The sequence below is a fragment of the Hippichthys cyanospilos genome, chromosome 10 (genome assembly GCF_059441005.1).
Source record: "Hippichthys cyanospilos isolate Australia breed blue-spotted pipefish chromosome 10, RoL_Hcya_1.0, whole genome shotgun sequence".
Taxonomy (NCBI): Eukaryota; Metazoa; Chordata; class Actinopteri; order Syngnathiformes; family Syngnathidae; genus Hippichthys; species Hippichthys cyanospilos.
The window spans coordinates 7,355,423-7,369,605 of NC_142378.1; the positions used below are offsets into that span (position 1 = coordinate 7,355,423).

Genomic DNA, 14,183 nt, shown 5'->3' on the forward strand with positions numbered 1-14,183 from the left:
TAATTATTGTACCCACTATTGTAGTGGGTCAATTAAGTATTTTTTCCCTTTTTTATATGGCAGTTGGATCGCTTCTTTTGTTGAACTACTTAAATATTTTGCTACACAAACAACATTACTTTTAACATGAGCCAATAATATTGACCAAATAACAGATATGTGATGTCTCTATTAGGATTTAATCCTGAAAAGTGATTTCGGATGGACTAGGATTCTGCCTGATCCCAGAGTAATCTGAAAAGTTCAGTAAACATCCTTAAACAAGCGTCAACAAAGTTGGGAGTTGAAGTTTCTATTTAAACAAAAACAACACCAATATTTTCTCTTCCACTGAAAATGAGCATCAGCTCCAAATATGGGTTATGGGCCTCCTTAGCTGGTTATAATTGGTAGTGGCCTTGGGAAAAAAAACAAACAAAAGAACAAAAACAACCCCAATCTGTATCTACATGCATGTACCTACAAAGTTAAACATTTTAATAGGCCAGAAATGACAAACAAAATCAGGTTTCTGTACAGTAAACGCTTTATTTCACCAGCAACCGCCCAAAAAAAGCCACTAATAAATTAATCTAATGCATACTTCACATTCATTCAAAGTGCAACGAGTTTTCTAGACACCAAACCTGACACGCCATGGATAAATCCAGATCCTTACATGCCCTCAGCAAAATTGGCACATCATTTTTTTTCCCCCACCATATGTCCTATCGGCATCATCTTGTGTCAGTTGTCAAGCAATTAATGGCTTCGTTTACACCCCCACCCTTGTAATCAGCATTGATCCAGTTGAATAAAGGCAATTAATTTCTGCGTCAAAAATCAGAGTCGGTACAGCTGAAGAGTTTTATTTTTGGGGGGTGTTCCGGTAAATGTCATCCCCAACCATTTTCATCATCCCAGTTAAGATCATCTCCATCGGCCCAACCGTCTCCTTCAGCCTGTGATAAAGAAAGCCACGTTTTCATTAGTCAACGTTAACTTGTATGCTTCTGCTGTGGCGCGCTCACCTCGGTCATATTGGCAGCAGCAAACTTGGCGGACAGCGCCGTCGTCGTCGTGGCGCCGCCATCGCCGCTCGCGTTCAGTATGAGCAAAGCCGAAGACGACAGCTTGATATCTGGCACCATGTCCGCAAACAAATCCAGTTCTGGATCCACTTGTTGCTGCTGCTTCTTCTTCACCTTGATGGTGAACTCCTCCCCGAGACCTTCTTGACGGTTCTGCGGCCCCACAGGGGCTCGATTGGGCGGCTGTGCCTGTTTCAGTTTCAGGGGTTGCGAAGAGCCAAATCTTTGTGGCTCAGTGATTTCTTTTCCAGGCGGCGCTGCAGGGGAGGCCTCAGAGGTGGCTTCCGTATCCTCAAAGTCGTCCCAAGGCTCTTTTTCAGCTTCCGCAGTCTGGTGTCGTCCGGCCGGATCCGAGGTCTCGATGAGGATCCGGACCGGCTGGCTCTTGTGGTCCTCGCTTTCTTCTGGGTCGCTCCAGTCAGGCCAGTCCTCCCCGTGGTCTTTTGGCAAGTGTGCCGCCTCCTCTGGGCTGGAAGAGTCCATGTCACCGTGCTGACGGAAACCATTTAAGGTAAGAAACGTGGGTTTGCTGATGCCTGCAACACAAAGACTCCTGCCTGTTACTGTTTAGTAAAGCAAATGGCTTCTTATAAGTTATCTGCTATTTCACTGGTTAAACTCAATGGGGATGCAACTATCATATGTTTGGATTCAATTATTGTCTTGATGAGCTTATCAATTTATTAGGTACGGGTGGGATGATTAATCAACAACGTATCTACTACATAATTAATCCATACTGATTTTGGATCATTGATTAATCATTTGGATGCCTTTTTAAATTCAAAAGCCCTCGTGATTTCACCTGCTTAAAAGTAAATAAATCTCTGATTTCCGCAGTCCTCCATTAGAGCAGACTGATTATTTTTGTTGAATTAAAAAACATCATTTGCTTTTACTTTGGAAAACGGTGATCAGCATTTTTGCCTAGTTACTTACATTACACACAGGCTTTCCTGTCTGTGCTTTCAAGAATTTAGAAAAGCCGAGCGTGGCCTGTTAAGTGACGTTTGTACCAGTGAACAAGAGCATAGTTGGCTGTCAACTCAGGTAAGCAGTTCTCTCAAATTCATATTTTTGTATTTTTCATCAGTTATTTTTGCTTTGTTCCTCTGAGCAAGTTTATTTATTCATTTATTTTTAACCTTTCGTTTGATTTTTCTTAGTTTTAATACCTGAACTCTGTTCCAGCACATAGTTTCTTGAAATCTCTCTTCTCCCCAAAAATGGCCCCGTGTTGTCCTTAACAAGGTCTTCAGGCGGTCTGGGGAACAAATTCAAGACCTTGGAAGGCTGCTCCATCTGAGGGAAGGAACTGCCCATGATGTGGACGGGTGACGCTGGAATCAGAAAATGAACCTTCAGCCACTGAAACTGGCATCTTAAAAAAAAAAAAGCTGAGGGCTCCTTTGATTTTCCTCGACTTACTTTCTGGCGTGGCCTCTGCTGACCTGCTAAACTTGGGAGTGGAGCGCTTGAAGACCTTGGTTCTCTCTCCTCCCACCACCACCTGAGCCCCAAGCAAAGGCACCAAGACGGCCAGACTCTGAAGCGTCATAGTGACCAGAGCGTCGTTGGTGTCTCTCATACCGAGCAAAACCTAGACAAGAAAGATTTTTTTTGAGGGGGGGGTCTGCTTTAGCTTTATGGTGCCTTCACAGCGTACCTGAGGTAGGATCTGGATCTTCAGCTCCTCGTGGGAGAAGAACTGAGCGTAGATATGGATGTGCGCCAACAAGACCATCCGCACATGTTCCTCGTTGACTTTGAAGAGCCTGAGGAGCTGAGGGATGACGTGCTTGCGATAAAGGGCCGCAGAAAGCAGGCATTCGTCACCGCTACTGCAATCTGTCAGAAGAAAAGCTTTCGGTAAGATACGTGAATTTGTCAAGCGTGTCACGCCCACCTATTTTTCGTCTTACCTTTCTTTGGTTTCAGGAGATGTGGCAAAAAACTTTTGACCGCCATGGGCTCAGCAAACACCAGGGAGTTGAGGAGTTTGGGGACCAGACGGGCAGCTATCAGCTCCTCGGGGAGACTCTGGACTCGGTCAAGAAGAAACCTGTGCAAACAGAAGATCCACGACAAAGTACGTTTTAGATGACTTTTTACTCCGGAAGGCACTGAAAATTGAGTTGCTTTTTTTTTTTCTTTTCAGGGAAAGAGCATATTGGATGTTTTATTAGGTTTTCCTTTATATTAAAAAAAATCTATAATTGTCATTGTGGATATACGTGGATTTTTTTCCACCATGATTAGCAGGTGGCCACTAAATAAATAGCTAAATAAGAAAATCCCTTCAAATTTGGGATTTGGGGCAGAATTGTCGTATCTTTATTCTCAGAAATCCGACTTTAAAAACCAAAGTGTTTGAGTACTTGAGTGAGGATTGTGACTTTCAAGTCAGATTTCTAACAGTGTGCCACATACGAGCAAGCCTGTGTTTACATTTGCATTAAAATCTATCACCAATTTATCCTTTAGTAGCTCCTCACTTGAAAAACTCGTTTTTTTCTTCTTCCGTCTTCAGCGTGAGGCTGGTCAGAAAGTTAGTCACTTCCAGAAAGTCGTTCCTACGCAGAAGAAACAAACATGCGGCATTTAAACAAATAACTACGCCAAGAAACGGCCACGCGACGGCGAATGCACCTGAAAAAATCATGAGTCAGTAGGGAGCTTAGGGCGGGCCTACAAGCGGGGTCAGAGTTCAGCGGGCCTGCCTGGAGGGTCTTTTTCAAACTGTTGGACAGCTCTTGCGACACTGAAACGAGTCATGAGCGTCTCATACGATAAGACACCCGTTATAATGATAAAATAGAAAAAGCGCGTGGTCACTTTGCTCACCGTAACCATTCAAGAGCGGCAGGAGGGCCTCAAGCAGGGATCCAAATGAGTAACAGTCCCGGGAGTGGGCGTTTTTATCAGCAAGCATTTTAAAGCCCTCCACCTGGAAACAACAATTTTCTTTTAAAGCAAAATTGTGATCTTGTGATAGAAGGCGCGTATATTTGATATGCTGACCTGCTCCTCCGGAGGAATACAGCTGGCATCTCTCACGCTTTCAATACTAGCAAGAAACTGAGGAAAAGAACATCACAAGTCATGTTTAAATAAATGCAAATTTTTAGGCCTGCATGTTCCCCCCCCCCAAATATACAGCGGTTATACAAAGTCTACACACCCCTGTTCAATTTTGTATTCCCAACAATATGCCCAAAATAATTTCAAAACCTTTTGAGAAGGGAAGTAAAAATAACAAAGATAATGAGAATGCGAAAATGTGCACACCCTCTCAACGTCAGTGTGGACGGTTCAGAATTAACCAATCACTAATCGTGTTAGGGGCGAGCTGTTTAGAATGTCTAGCTCACAGTTCAGCGGTCCCAAGTTCAATTCCAGCTTTCCTCTGTGTTCTCCCTGTGCCCGTGTGGTTCTTTTCCATGCATTCCAGTCTCCACTCACATTCCAAAAATATGCATGGCGGGTGTATTGGGCTCTCCAATTTGTCCTTAGGTGTGATTGTGAGCTTGAAAGATTGTTTATGTGTGCCCTGCGATTGGTTGGCAACCAGTCTGTCTCCTGCCCGAAGACAGCTGGGGTAGGCACCAGCAAGTGACCCAAGTGAAGTTAAGCTACCAAAGAAAATGAAATAATCATGTGGCCCCTTTAAGTAATATTTCCTGACATAAGAAAGTGATACTTTGCCGAGTGGACAAACTTGTAAATCTTGTGAATTACTCAGGTGTGTCATCCCACCTCTGGAGTTGCTTCTGAGAACTTGCAGACAGTCTCCATTCCTCCTAGTTTCCAATGTCCATCTTCACTAACAAATACAGACGAGATGCACACGTTGTTGTGGCTCGACTTTCCCTGGCGGTTCAGGACAGTGGATTAACTAACATGTTCATTTGTTTTTCTCCGACCCAAAAAATTCTCCATTTGTCGCGAGCTCACCCTCTCGTGCAGGAACACAATTGCCTGCAGGAGGTCGTAGATTCCGGCGCAGATCTCTTCTGGGGGGAGGCTGTCCAGCACCAACTCCAGAGGCTTGACGCGCTCCGTCACCAGGTGGATGCTGCCGTCCTGCACTGAGCAGGACAGGAAGCGCAGCAGGCACGGGTGCCTCAGGGTCTTCAGGTGCTGCGATGGATGAAAATGTTTTTCAGCGGTGGGGAAACACGAACAACTTATCGAGTAAAAGACAGGGAGGAAAGTTAACACATTTTTATTCTGTAAACACACCCAATATAGTCAATTTTTTTATTAGCAAATTTGGATTAGGCCTCCTCTGTAGGTATGGAATGATTGTGTATTTAGACCTTGACTTTTGAATTAAACATACCTTAGCCGCTTTATTGACCTTGTCTTCATTGCCGCGCTTGTGAACAAACACAGAAGCGGTCCTGCCGTCCTGGAGCAGCGCCGAGAACATGGTGAGACCGAAGGGCAGGCTCAAGAGCGGCTCCTCCGGCGTGCAGCTCCGCACGGCGCTGCTCTCTGCGCCCATGGCTGCTCACCTTCCACTGCACCACAACCTGTGGATGTAAATGGGCATTTTACTCGGTAAGTTTGGTGCTTAAAGTCCTGAAAAATCTGAAAAATGCCAAACTCCATCCTCTGTCAGTCAGGGCGGAGATAAGTGAACAGTTTGACCAATACTTGTTGGAGCTGCTGTATCCTGTAAATTTCTGACATTCAATAAACTCTACATAATTAAAAAATATTTTGAGAAACACTATTTGGTAAAAAAAAGACTAGCCATGGTCAGCCTTACTATATACATAGTTGTTCTTTTCGGGGGAAAAACAGCATAGTATTTTTTTTGGGGGGGGGGCTACTTACAATCCATGACACCACCCCCATAAAATACTACTTAAATCACAAACTGAAGACACGAAATAGCGAAAATTACACAAATGCATACCGAACAATCGTCATACATTTTCCCCTTTAAATATGATCAATGTTCCTGTTAAAATGAACATTAGCACGCGCGTACTTTAACATTAACCCGGATGTTTGATTGGCATTACTGAATTGTGCCCTTTCCTTCTCATGCATGAAATGAGGTTAAGTTAGGCCAGTAAATACAATCTAAAGAAAAATGCATTTCATTTTCAAGGCCGGAAAAGCTCGTGCAACGATCTCAATGAAGCACCATTACGGTCGTCCCCACTGTCAGACAAGCACATGCAACACTTTCAATTGCAACCGTCATTTACCCGTTTGACTCCACTGGAGGCGAGGAAGACGTTAGCCTCGCTAGTTGCCTTCCCAGCTGGCCATGGCTACGATTCGCCGTAGACCGAACAGGAACGCGTCCAAATCCGCATGCGGGGCTCTATGGCACTTCTTAGTTCACGCGAGTGATAGAAACGGTCAAGTTGTTGTTTACGAAAACGACAGAAACCGATTGGAATTCATTTCGACTGCGCTAACGCGCTGTAAACACGGGCATTTCCGGTATGGGTGAAACCATGACAAAAGGGGGGCTGCTTTACATTCAAGTTTACAAATTCCTTGTTTTAGCCAGTTAATGTCTAGTTTTGAACGTGTTAGTACCGTTACTCATGTCTCAAACTCTTACCCCTCCCAAAAACAGACTTTTAAGTACTTTTCAGCTGATAAAATAAATCGAGACAAAATATGAACCTCCCTAGTTTCTGTGTCAATGGTCTCGACCTTAGTGGTGTGAGGTTCTGACGTTATCGCAAGTGACTTCTCCCATGTGGTGGCCAAGATTTTATTTCTTTTATTTATTTTTTTTATAATTGTATTATATTTACTTATTCTTGGCTGCAACTGACAACATTTTACGATGTTTGTATCAACTTTTTTTGAAAAACAAGCGGCCAAGATTTATTTTGGACGGATGTTAAATTATTCATAATTTTTCAGCAGTTGAAAAGTTAATATTTTTCTATAGCTTAATTATTTTTATGTACAATTCATATATTTACAAACATTTTTCGCCACTTGCTGTCGACTTAAAATTACATCACGTGCTCACGGCTCAGGTAACAACCAATGACAGCTAATTTGTTTTCTAGAATTGGTCATGTGACATTCGCAAGCTGAGCTGTGATTGGTTGTTACCTGAGCTTTGGGAACGTGGTCTTTTTCAATTGACAGCAAAAAGTAGCAAAATATGAACTAGGTTTAATATCTCTTCAATGCTCCTTTACTATTGAATTTATTAAAATGTTTTCTTTTTGCTGTGGAAATTGTTCTTTATTTGTACTTCAAGAAGTTAAAAGCGAAATTTAAGTCTAAAAAATTCTTTACCAGCGTTGTAGGTGCCCCTACTGTACTAAAAATGGTATTTGACCAATTTTATTTGTTGAATAAGAATTAAACAAAAAGAATCCGCCTTTTAGTCAGTTCATTTATTTGCTTGTTTTTCTTCTTTGACATTGTTACAGCAAATCACAGTCAAAACTGACTTTGGTATGCTTATTGGAAAACAAAATTAGGTCAATGTCCCCACTGATAATATTCAAAATGTAAATATAAGTGAGCTTAAAGTCAATAAAAAAGTCTGGATTCAGCAACAACAAAAATATCGTCAGAGGAAGTGAAGATATGACATGTGGTTGGTTACGTTAGTAACGCAGCAGTCGCAGGGAGGGGGAAAACAACATTCACACATACATTCAGGGAGAAACATGGATGAGCTCGGTAAGGCATTTCTTTTTCCTATTAATTTTCAGTAATTCTCAAAGTTGATTAATTTGGAGGCAAACTGATCATATGTAGCCATCATTAATGATTACTACATACGTTTATTTTGTCCCCCACACTAACTTCCTTCTTGTCTCAATTACAACATATTGCAATTGTTTAATGGTAAATGGTATGCTGTCAGAACGTTGCTTTTATAGTGTTCATAATTCTCATTTTTGATTGAAATTGACAAAGATATTATTTTAACCTGATTATTTATGTGGTATACAGATACACCTCTCAACAAGCCGGCAAAAGTGCTGCACATGAAGTAAAAAAAATAATAATTAAAAAAAAAAAAAAAAAAAAAAAATATATATATATATATATATATATATATATATATATATATATATATATATATATATATATATATATATATATTTATATACTGTATGTATGTATGTATGTATATATATTTATATACTGTATGTATGTATGTATATATATTTATATACTGTATGTATGTATGTATGTATATATATATATATATATATATATATATATATATATATATATATATATATATATATATATATATATGAAAAATAAAGACTGGGGTTTTAGACAAATTTTAGACAAATATCACAGTGATTACAATCGCTAATTCTGCATGAGATTCTTTCAGCAGTTTTACTTCTGCAAAATATTATGACATCACTTCCGGAGGAAACCCGTTTGCACAAATTCACTTCAAATATTCACCACATACATCTCTGTGCTCTGAGACAAGTTTGACAGGAAACACAATGACACCAAGCAGCTAAACTTGCAACACTTGAAAATAATGTTGAATGTGTACAGTGTATGCATGAATCCCTGTGAATGTTTGAATGTGTTCTAGATTTGTTGTTGGAGGAGCTCGCCCTCAATCCGGCTTCAGATGGCAGTAATGCAATCTGTCAAGAGGTAAAAGAAAAGCAGCCACAATATCATCACAGATTTACATATGCATAGACCAGAGATGGGTAATCTGTTCAAGGGCCACATTTGATTTTCAAAATGGGGCCTTTGTAGAAGAGGGAAAAAAAACTTTGTAAATATATATTACACAGTTTGTTAATAATAATAATCATCCTCAATTTATTTTTCAAGCCACTGTTAATTTGGAGATTTGTTTCTATATACTACAAGATAGGGCTCTACGATTAAACAAAAATGATCACATTATTTTGGTCAATAGTGAAATCACGACTATTAATCATGATAATTCGTTTAAAAGGAACATCTGAGTATCTTGTTGAAGTATTGTTTTCATTTTCCACAGGCGTCAGCTGCAACGAGAGCTGCACAGCAAAAGGGGTCCAACCCAAGACTTTACAGGTGTCCTGCGCAGTATTCTGTCTTGATTTAGCATTATTGCACGGACTCTGAGCAGCCAGAAAAGGGAAATATTCAGATCCACTTCCTTCTCTACGGTTATAATCAAAACAAATCACGCTTAAGAAATACTAAAAAAACATTTGAAGTTGATTTTGATACATGTAACATAGAAGACTGGAGTAGAAGCAAAATGATATTATAGAGTCTACAGAGCATACTTGAGTGTGTCTTGTGGGGTTTTAGTGAGCCACCTCTTCCTGAAGCAACTTCCCAGGACTCCCCCACCATAGAATTGGACGCCATTTTGCAAGATTTGATGAGCTTGGGATCCGAGGTAAGTGTTCTATTGCTTAATGTCTTCTACACATTGTCAGTGTGACTCTTAGATTTGTCTTTACTGTATTGAGTTTGCACGTTCTCTCAATGCTTTGAAGACTCTTGAATGTCTACGAATTTGAATGGTTGTTTAATATCCTGGGAAAATTCCCTTCCCATTGGATAAACAGTACTGAAAAAAATGAACGGGTGGCTGAACTTGTGATCTTAACCACTCTCGTCGAAAGGGGGCAGCATTGTTCCAATGTGGACAATGATGGAAATGCTTTTCGTTGTAGCTCGGCTGAATTTTATGCAAGCGTCTAATGTCAGGCCTCTTATCTTGATTCAGGATGCAGGATCTTCACCGCTTTTACAGGAGCCGTCTGTTGAGCAGAAAACAAAAAATGGTCAAGAGGATTCGGATTCAAAGACTTCAGAGGGAGGTGAAGATAAACAAAGCATTGATGATCTTCTTGGAGGACTGACCACTGACTTGGAAAAAATTGGAGTCCGCACTGCAGCCAAGGGCCTTTGTGCAGCGTGTAACAAAAACATTGTGGGGAAGGTAAAAAAAAAAAAAAAGTGTATGATAATGTTTGATCATTTTAGATGAGAACACTTCAGTAGTGTGACAGCATTTCCATTGTGTGTATTAAAACATTTCTCTTGTATTTGTGTTATAGAAGTGTGAGAGCATTTCAGTCGTGTGACAGCACTCAGTTGTCCCAATTAAAAAAGATCAGTAGTAAAAATCAGTGTTTTAGTAAGGGATAGTTTCAGTAGTGTGTGAGTATTTCAATCCTGAGTATTAAAACATCTCATCGGTGAGTATTAGTGTTTTAGAAGTGTGTGAGAACATTTTCAATGTGTGCATGAGAGCATTTTAGTAGTGTGTTTTATTTGTAAGTATCAAAACATTTCAGTAGTGAATATAAGAGTATTTTAGAAGTGTGTGAGAACATTTTGGTTGTGTGTATGAGAGCATTTTAGTAGTGTGTGTTTTATTTGTACGTATCAAAACATTTCAGTAGTGAATATGACTGTTTTAGAAGTATTGGAAGTTTTCAGTAGTGTATAATAAAGCATTTCGTGTGTGTAAGTATTACAGTGGTATGTTAAAACTTTCAGTTGTGAGGGTTACTGTTTTAAAAGTGTGTGTGTTTCAGTAGTTAGAGGATTTTCAGTAATGTTAGAGTGGTTTAGAAGTGTGTAAGAGCATTTCAGTGGTGTGTATTAAAACAATAGTGATATTAGAGTGGTTTTGATATGTGTTGGTTCAGCTGTATGGCTAAAACGTTTTTGTAGTTAAGTGTTTTAGGAGTGTGAGAATGTTTCAGTGTGTGTCATTAGTTTGTGCAAATGCATTTCAGTTGTGTGTGTGAAAGTATTTCAGTAGTGTGAATTAAAACATGTTGGGAGAGTATGGTAGAAGTGTGTAGAGGTGCTTCACTTAAAGGCGTGGCACTATCAGTTGTGTGTATGAGATCATTTCAGTAGTGTATATTTTTCAGTTGTGCAATGAAAGCATGTATTTGAGAGAAAAATCATTTGTGTGAGAGCTTATGATTTTTTTTTTCGTTCCAGTTATGTGAAAGTGTTCCACAGTAAATGTAAGAGCTATTCAGTTATAAGCACAATAACATTTGTAATATTTATGTATTTGAGCAGGTTAGTAATTCCCTAAGAGCATTTCACTTACATTTTGTGTGCTGCTGATCTCACACGTGAGCTGCTTCTTTCTTGTCTTATCTTGTTCAGATGATCGCAGCATTAGGTGAAATGTGGCACCCGCAGCACTTTGTGTGTGCAGTGTGTAAGACGGAGTTGAGCACGGTGGGCTACTTCGAGAGGGATGGACGCCCGTATTGCAAGAAAGACTACGAGCAGCTCTTCGCTCCACGCTGCGCCTACTGCAAAGGGCCCATAGTGCAGGTAAGAAGCTCTTAACCTTCCGCAATACTCCATCTGTGACCGTGACCGAATGGACACCTCTGCGATAGGCCCTAAGCTAAGGTCAGACATATTTTTTGTTTTGGTGCGATAGGGCATCCTCACAGCTCTGGACCAGACGTGGCATCCAGATCACTTCTTCTGTGCACACTGTGGAGATTTCTTTGGCGATGATGGTATGATGATGAAATCTACGAAAGGGGTTTCGTGTAAAAAATGCAACTGAGCTCATTGGGGGCGTGTGTTCAAAGGTTTCCTGGAGAAGGATGGGAAGCCTTATTGTTCCAAAGACTTCTACCGCCTCTTTGCCCCCAAGTGTGCTGGCTGTGGGGGGTCAGTGACAGAGAACTACCTAACAGCAGCCAACGACACGTGGCATCCGGAGTGCTTCGTCTGTGCGGTGAGCTCCTCATCCTCACGCGTACATAGTTTTCTCACCATCCGCTACTTAAAATCCACTCTGCATCCGACCATTCACAATGGCGGGGAAGAACAAATCTTTGCAGTGTTCCCTCGCTATTACGCGGTTCACCTTTTGTGACCCTGCTATTGTTTTGGATTTTTTTTTTCCGTTAAGGTTTGAATAATGATGGTAAAACAAAGCTTCATGAAGCCCATGTGTCATCATTTTACTCTTTAAGATGGTGCCTAGTGTAGTGGGGCTTGCTAGCGAGCTCCGCTCTCCTCGCGAGAAAAATAACCTAGTTGCCTTCCTTCCTTTTTGATGTTTCTTAAATGTTTCTAGGTTGCCTCAACCTAACATGTATAATAAATAAAAAATACATAAAAATGACCAAAGAAAATCAACCTGTACTTTTCAGCTTTCACTTATTACAGGTTTTTTTTGGAACAAAATCCCCATGATAAATGAAGAAACACTGTATATTCAACCCTTGTGCACACACTTTGCACATTGCGTTTTTTCTCCCGATTTTCTAAAAAAAAAAATAAATAAGGAATTTCTATAGTATGTAACATCATTCCACTTGGGTTAAGTAAATCAGTTCACTGTGTGTGTGTTCTTTTTTTTAGGACTGTCTGAAGCCCTTTTCTGACGGGCGCTTCATGGAGCTGGATGGGCGCCCGCTGTGCCAGGCGCACTTCCACTCGCGTCAAGGCACTTTGTGCGGCAGCTGCCATCAACCCATCGTGGGCCGCTGCATCTCAGCTATGGACAGCAAGTTTCACCCGGAGCATTTTGTGTGCGCCTTCTGTCAGCGGCAGCTCAGCCAGGGAATTTTTCAAGAACACAAAGGCAGACCTTACTGCTCGGCGTGCTTTAACAAACTCTTTGTGTGATTTCTCGTGGTACGTCTCTATCAGACCCAGCCTATTCCTTCGTTTCATTGTCGTGTCCATTTTGTCTCATTAGGACAGAATAACAATAGCACATATTGTATGAAATACATATTTTTGCATACATATACTGTAAATGTACATAGACACATATTCCGACTTTTTTTTCAGAAACTAAGTTGAATTACTCAAATTAACTATAATGATATTTAATTCTTTAATAAGCGAAGATGAAGTCAACCAATTGTTACAGTAATGTGTTTTATGCAGCCCGACTGGTCTAAACCGAGTATTCTGATTAATATTAAATTTGTGGAAGATGAAATGAGCAGCAATATCCCCCTGTTTTAATCCCTGTCAGGGGGCAGCCATTTTGCCACTTGCTGTCGACTGAAGATTACATCACAGTTGATGAAAATGTGTGGATTTTGTACCTTAACTCATTTAATACGTGCATAATATTGATAAGAATTCAGACAAGTGGGGTTACTTAGACCATATTATTGTGAATAAAATAAAAAAAAAAAACTTTAAGGTTGACTTTCCTTTGCCTATGTGAAAAGTGTATAAAACTTGTTTTTCCATTTCTCGAATTCCCCACTGTCCTCAAACACACCATTTAGAACACTGGTCAAAACAAGTTTAATACCTGTCCAGTTCTTTTCACAAAGAGCCAAAAATGTTTATACGGAAAGTCAGAAATAAAACAAAACTCCAGAAGTCTTAATTAACATGGAGCCATGATGCTCGCATAAAAGCAGAAAACTGCACTTTTATTAGCGTAACGTCACTTTAGAATAACAATCCTCTAACGTGTCTTGCGTCTTTAAGTTGACTCGCTCATTGTTTTGCCTATCAAATATACTGCAGTTGACCCCGCGCAGCATCGTATCTTTAGCTACTTGCCGCTTCGTTTTTGTTGGCCCAACGAGATGCTTTCCTTCGGCTTTTCTGCAGACCACTCACTAAGACTCGTTGCTTTGTGAGCGCTTGCAGAGGTGGGCATTAATCATGCTGTCGTCGCTCTCCTCTTATAGTCTGGATGCACCACATGAGCTTTTGCATCATGGAACAAGTGCCAATGCACCATTAAGCTAAGTCCAACAAGCCGACTGATCTTCTTCCTCTGTTTGGATCGCAAAATCATGTTCAATTTCACGCGCACTGTAACATGTAAAGGCACAAGTAGTACATGAAAATGGAAAATAATAATATTAATGAGTAAAATTACACCTAAAGAAACAATATGGGCCTATCGATGGACTAACAAAATTATGTTTATGTGTATTATTAATATGCAATACAGTAGATAATAAAAGTATGTTTATACTGTTCAATAAATCCCAATCACAGTTGATATATAGTATATATGTATATATGTAAATATATAATTCATATATATTTATCCATCTATCCATTTTCTAGAGCCGCTTATCCCCACATGGGTCGCAGGCTTGCTGGCGCCTATCTCAGCTGGCTTCCGGCAGTAGGCGGGGGACACCC

General features: G+C 40.4%; 2 protein-coding genes across 5 annotated transcripts; one reads left to right on the forward strand and one right to left on the reverse strand.

The window, feature by feature from the left end:
- Positions 1–510: 510 nt before the first annotated feature.
- scyl3 (SCY1-like, kinase-like 3) lies at positions 511–6,529 on the reverse strand. Its single transcript, XM_088426349.1, has 14 exons — positions 6,293–6,529; positions 5,413–5,605; positions 5,025–5,210; positions 4,827–4,940; positions 4,092–4,148; positions 3,915–4,017; positions 3,720–3,831; positions 3,566–3,643; positions 2,993–3,132; positions 2,737–2,918; positions 2,499–2,670; positions 2,246–2,410; positions 1,011–1,606; positions 511–941 (listed from the first exon to the last, which is right to left on the reverse strand). Exons 2-14 carry the CDS (start codon positions 5,575–5,577, stop codon positions 876–878), a joined length of 2,136 nt encoding a protein of 711 aa, XP_088282475.1. The 5' UTR covers positions 5,578–5,605; positions 6,293–6,529; the 3' UTR covers positions 511–875.
- On the forward strand, positions 5,460–13,570 carry lpxn (leupaxin). 4 transcript variants are annotated; one of them, XM_088426352.1, is made up of 9 exons: positions 5,460–5,633; positions 8,638–8,702; positions 9,061–9,116; positions 9,360–9,450; positions 9,784–9,999; positions 11,193–11,366; positions 11,479–11,560; positions 11,636–11,784; positions 12,417–13,570. In XM_088426352.1, exons 1-9 carry the CDS (start codon positions 5,618–5,620, stop codon positions 12,681–12,683), a joined length of 1,116 nt encoding a protein of 371 aa, XP_088282478.1. In that variant the 5' UTR covers positions 5,460–5,617; the 3' UTR covers positions 12,684–13,570. The 4 variants fall into 4 exon arrangements, with proteins under 4 accessions (XP_088282478.1, XP_088282477.1, XP_088282480.1 ...); XM_088426351.1 differs by lacking the exon at positions 5,460–5,633 and adding an exon at positions 7,529–7,748 and having other exon boundaries at positions 9,811–9,999; XM_088426354.1 differs by lacking the exon at positions 5,460–5,633 and adding an exon at positions 7,678–7,748.
- The last annotated feature ends 613 nt before the right edge of the window (positions 13,571–14,183 follow it).

What these genes read in the sequence shown, in the direction of transcription:
- scyl3 (XM_088426349.1), bottom strand. Translation starts at nt 5,577, where the DNA reads ATGGGCGCAGAGAGCAGCGCCGTGCGGAGCTGCACGCCGGAGGAGCCG. An exon ending in GAAAAAAACGAGTTTTTCAA is followed by an intron (nt 3,133 to 3,565) that starts GTGAGGAGCTAC and finishes CTGTTTGCACAG; the next exon opens with GTTTCTTCTTGACCGAGTCC. An exon ending in TCTCCTGAAACCAAAGAAAG is followed by an intron (nt 2,919 to 2,992) that starts GTAAGACGAAAA and finishes TTCTTCTGACAG; the next exon opens with ATTGCAGTAGCGGTGACGAA.
- lpxn (XM_088426351.1), top strand. Translation starts at nt 7,658, where the DNA reads ATGTGGTTGGTTACGTTAGTAACGCAGCAGTCGCAGGGAGGGGGAAAA. An exon ending in TCCAACCCAAGACTTTACAG is followed by an intron (nt 9,117 to 9,359) that starts GTGTCCTGCGCA and finishes GTGGGGTTTTAG; the next exon opens with TGAGCCACCTCTTCCTGAAG. An exon ending in TGATGAGCTTGGGATCCGAG is followed by an intron (nt 9,451 to 9,810) that starts GTAAGTGTTCTA and finishes CCGCTTTTACAG; the next exon opens with GAGCCGTCTGTTGAGCAGAA.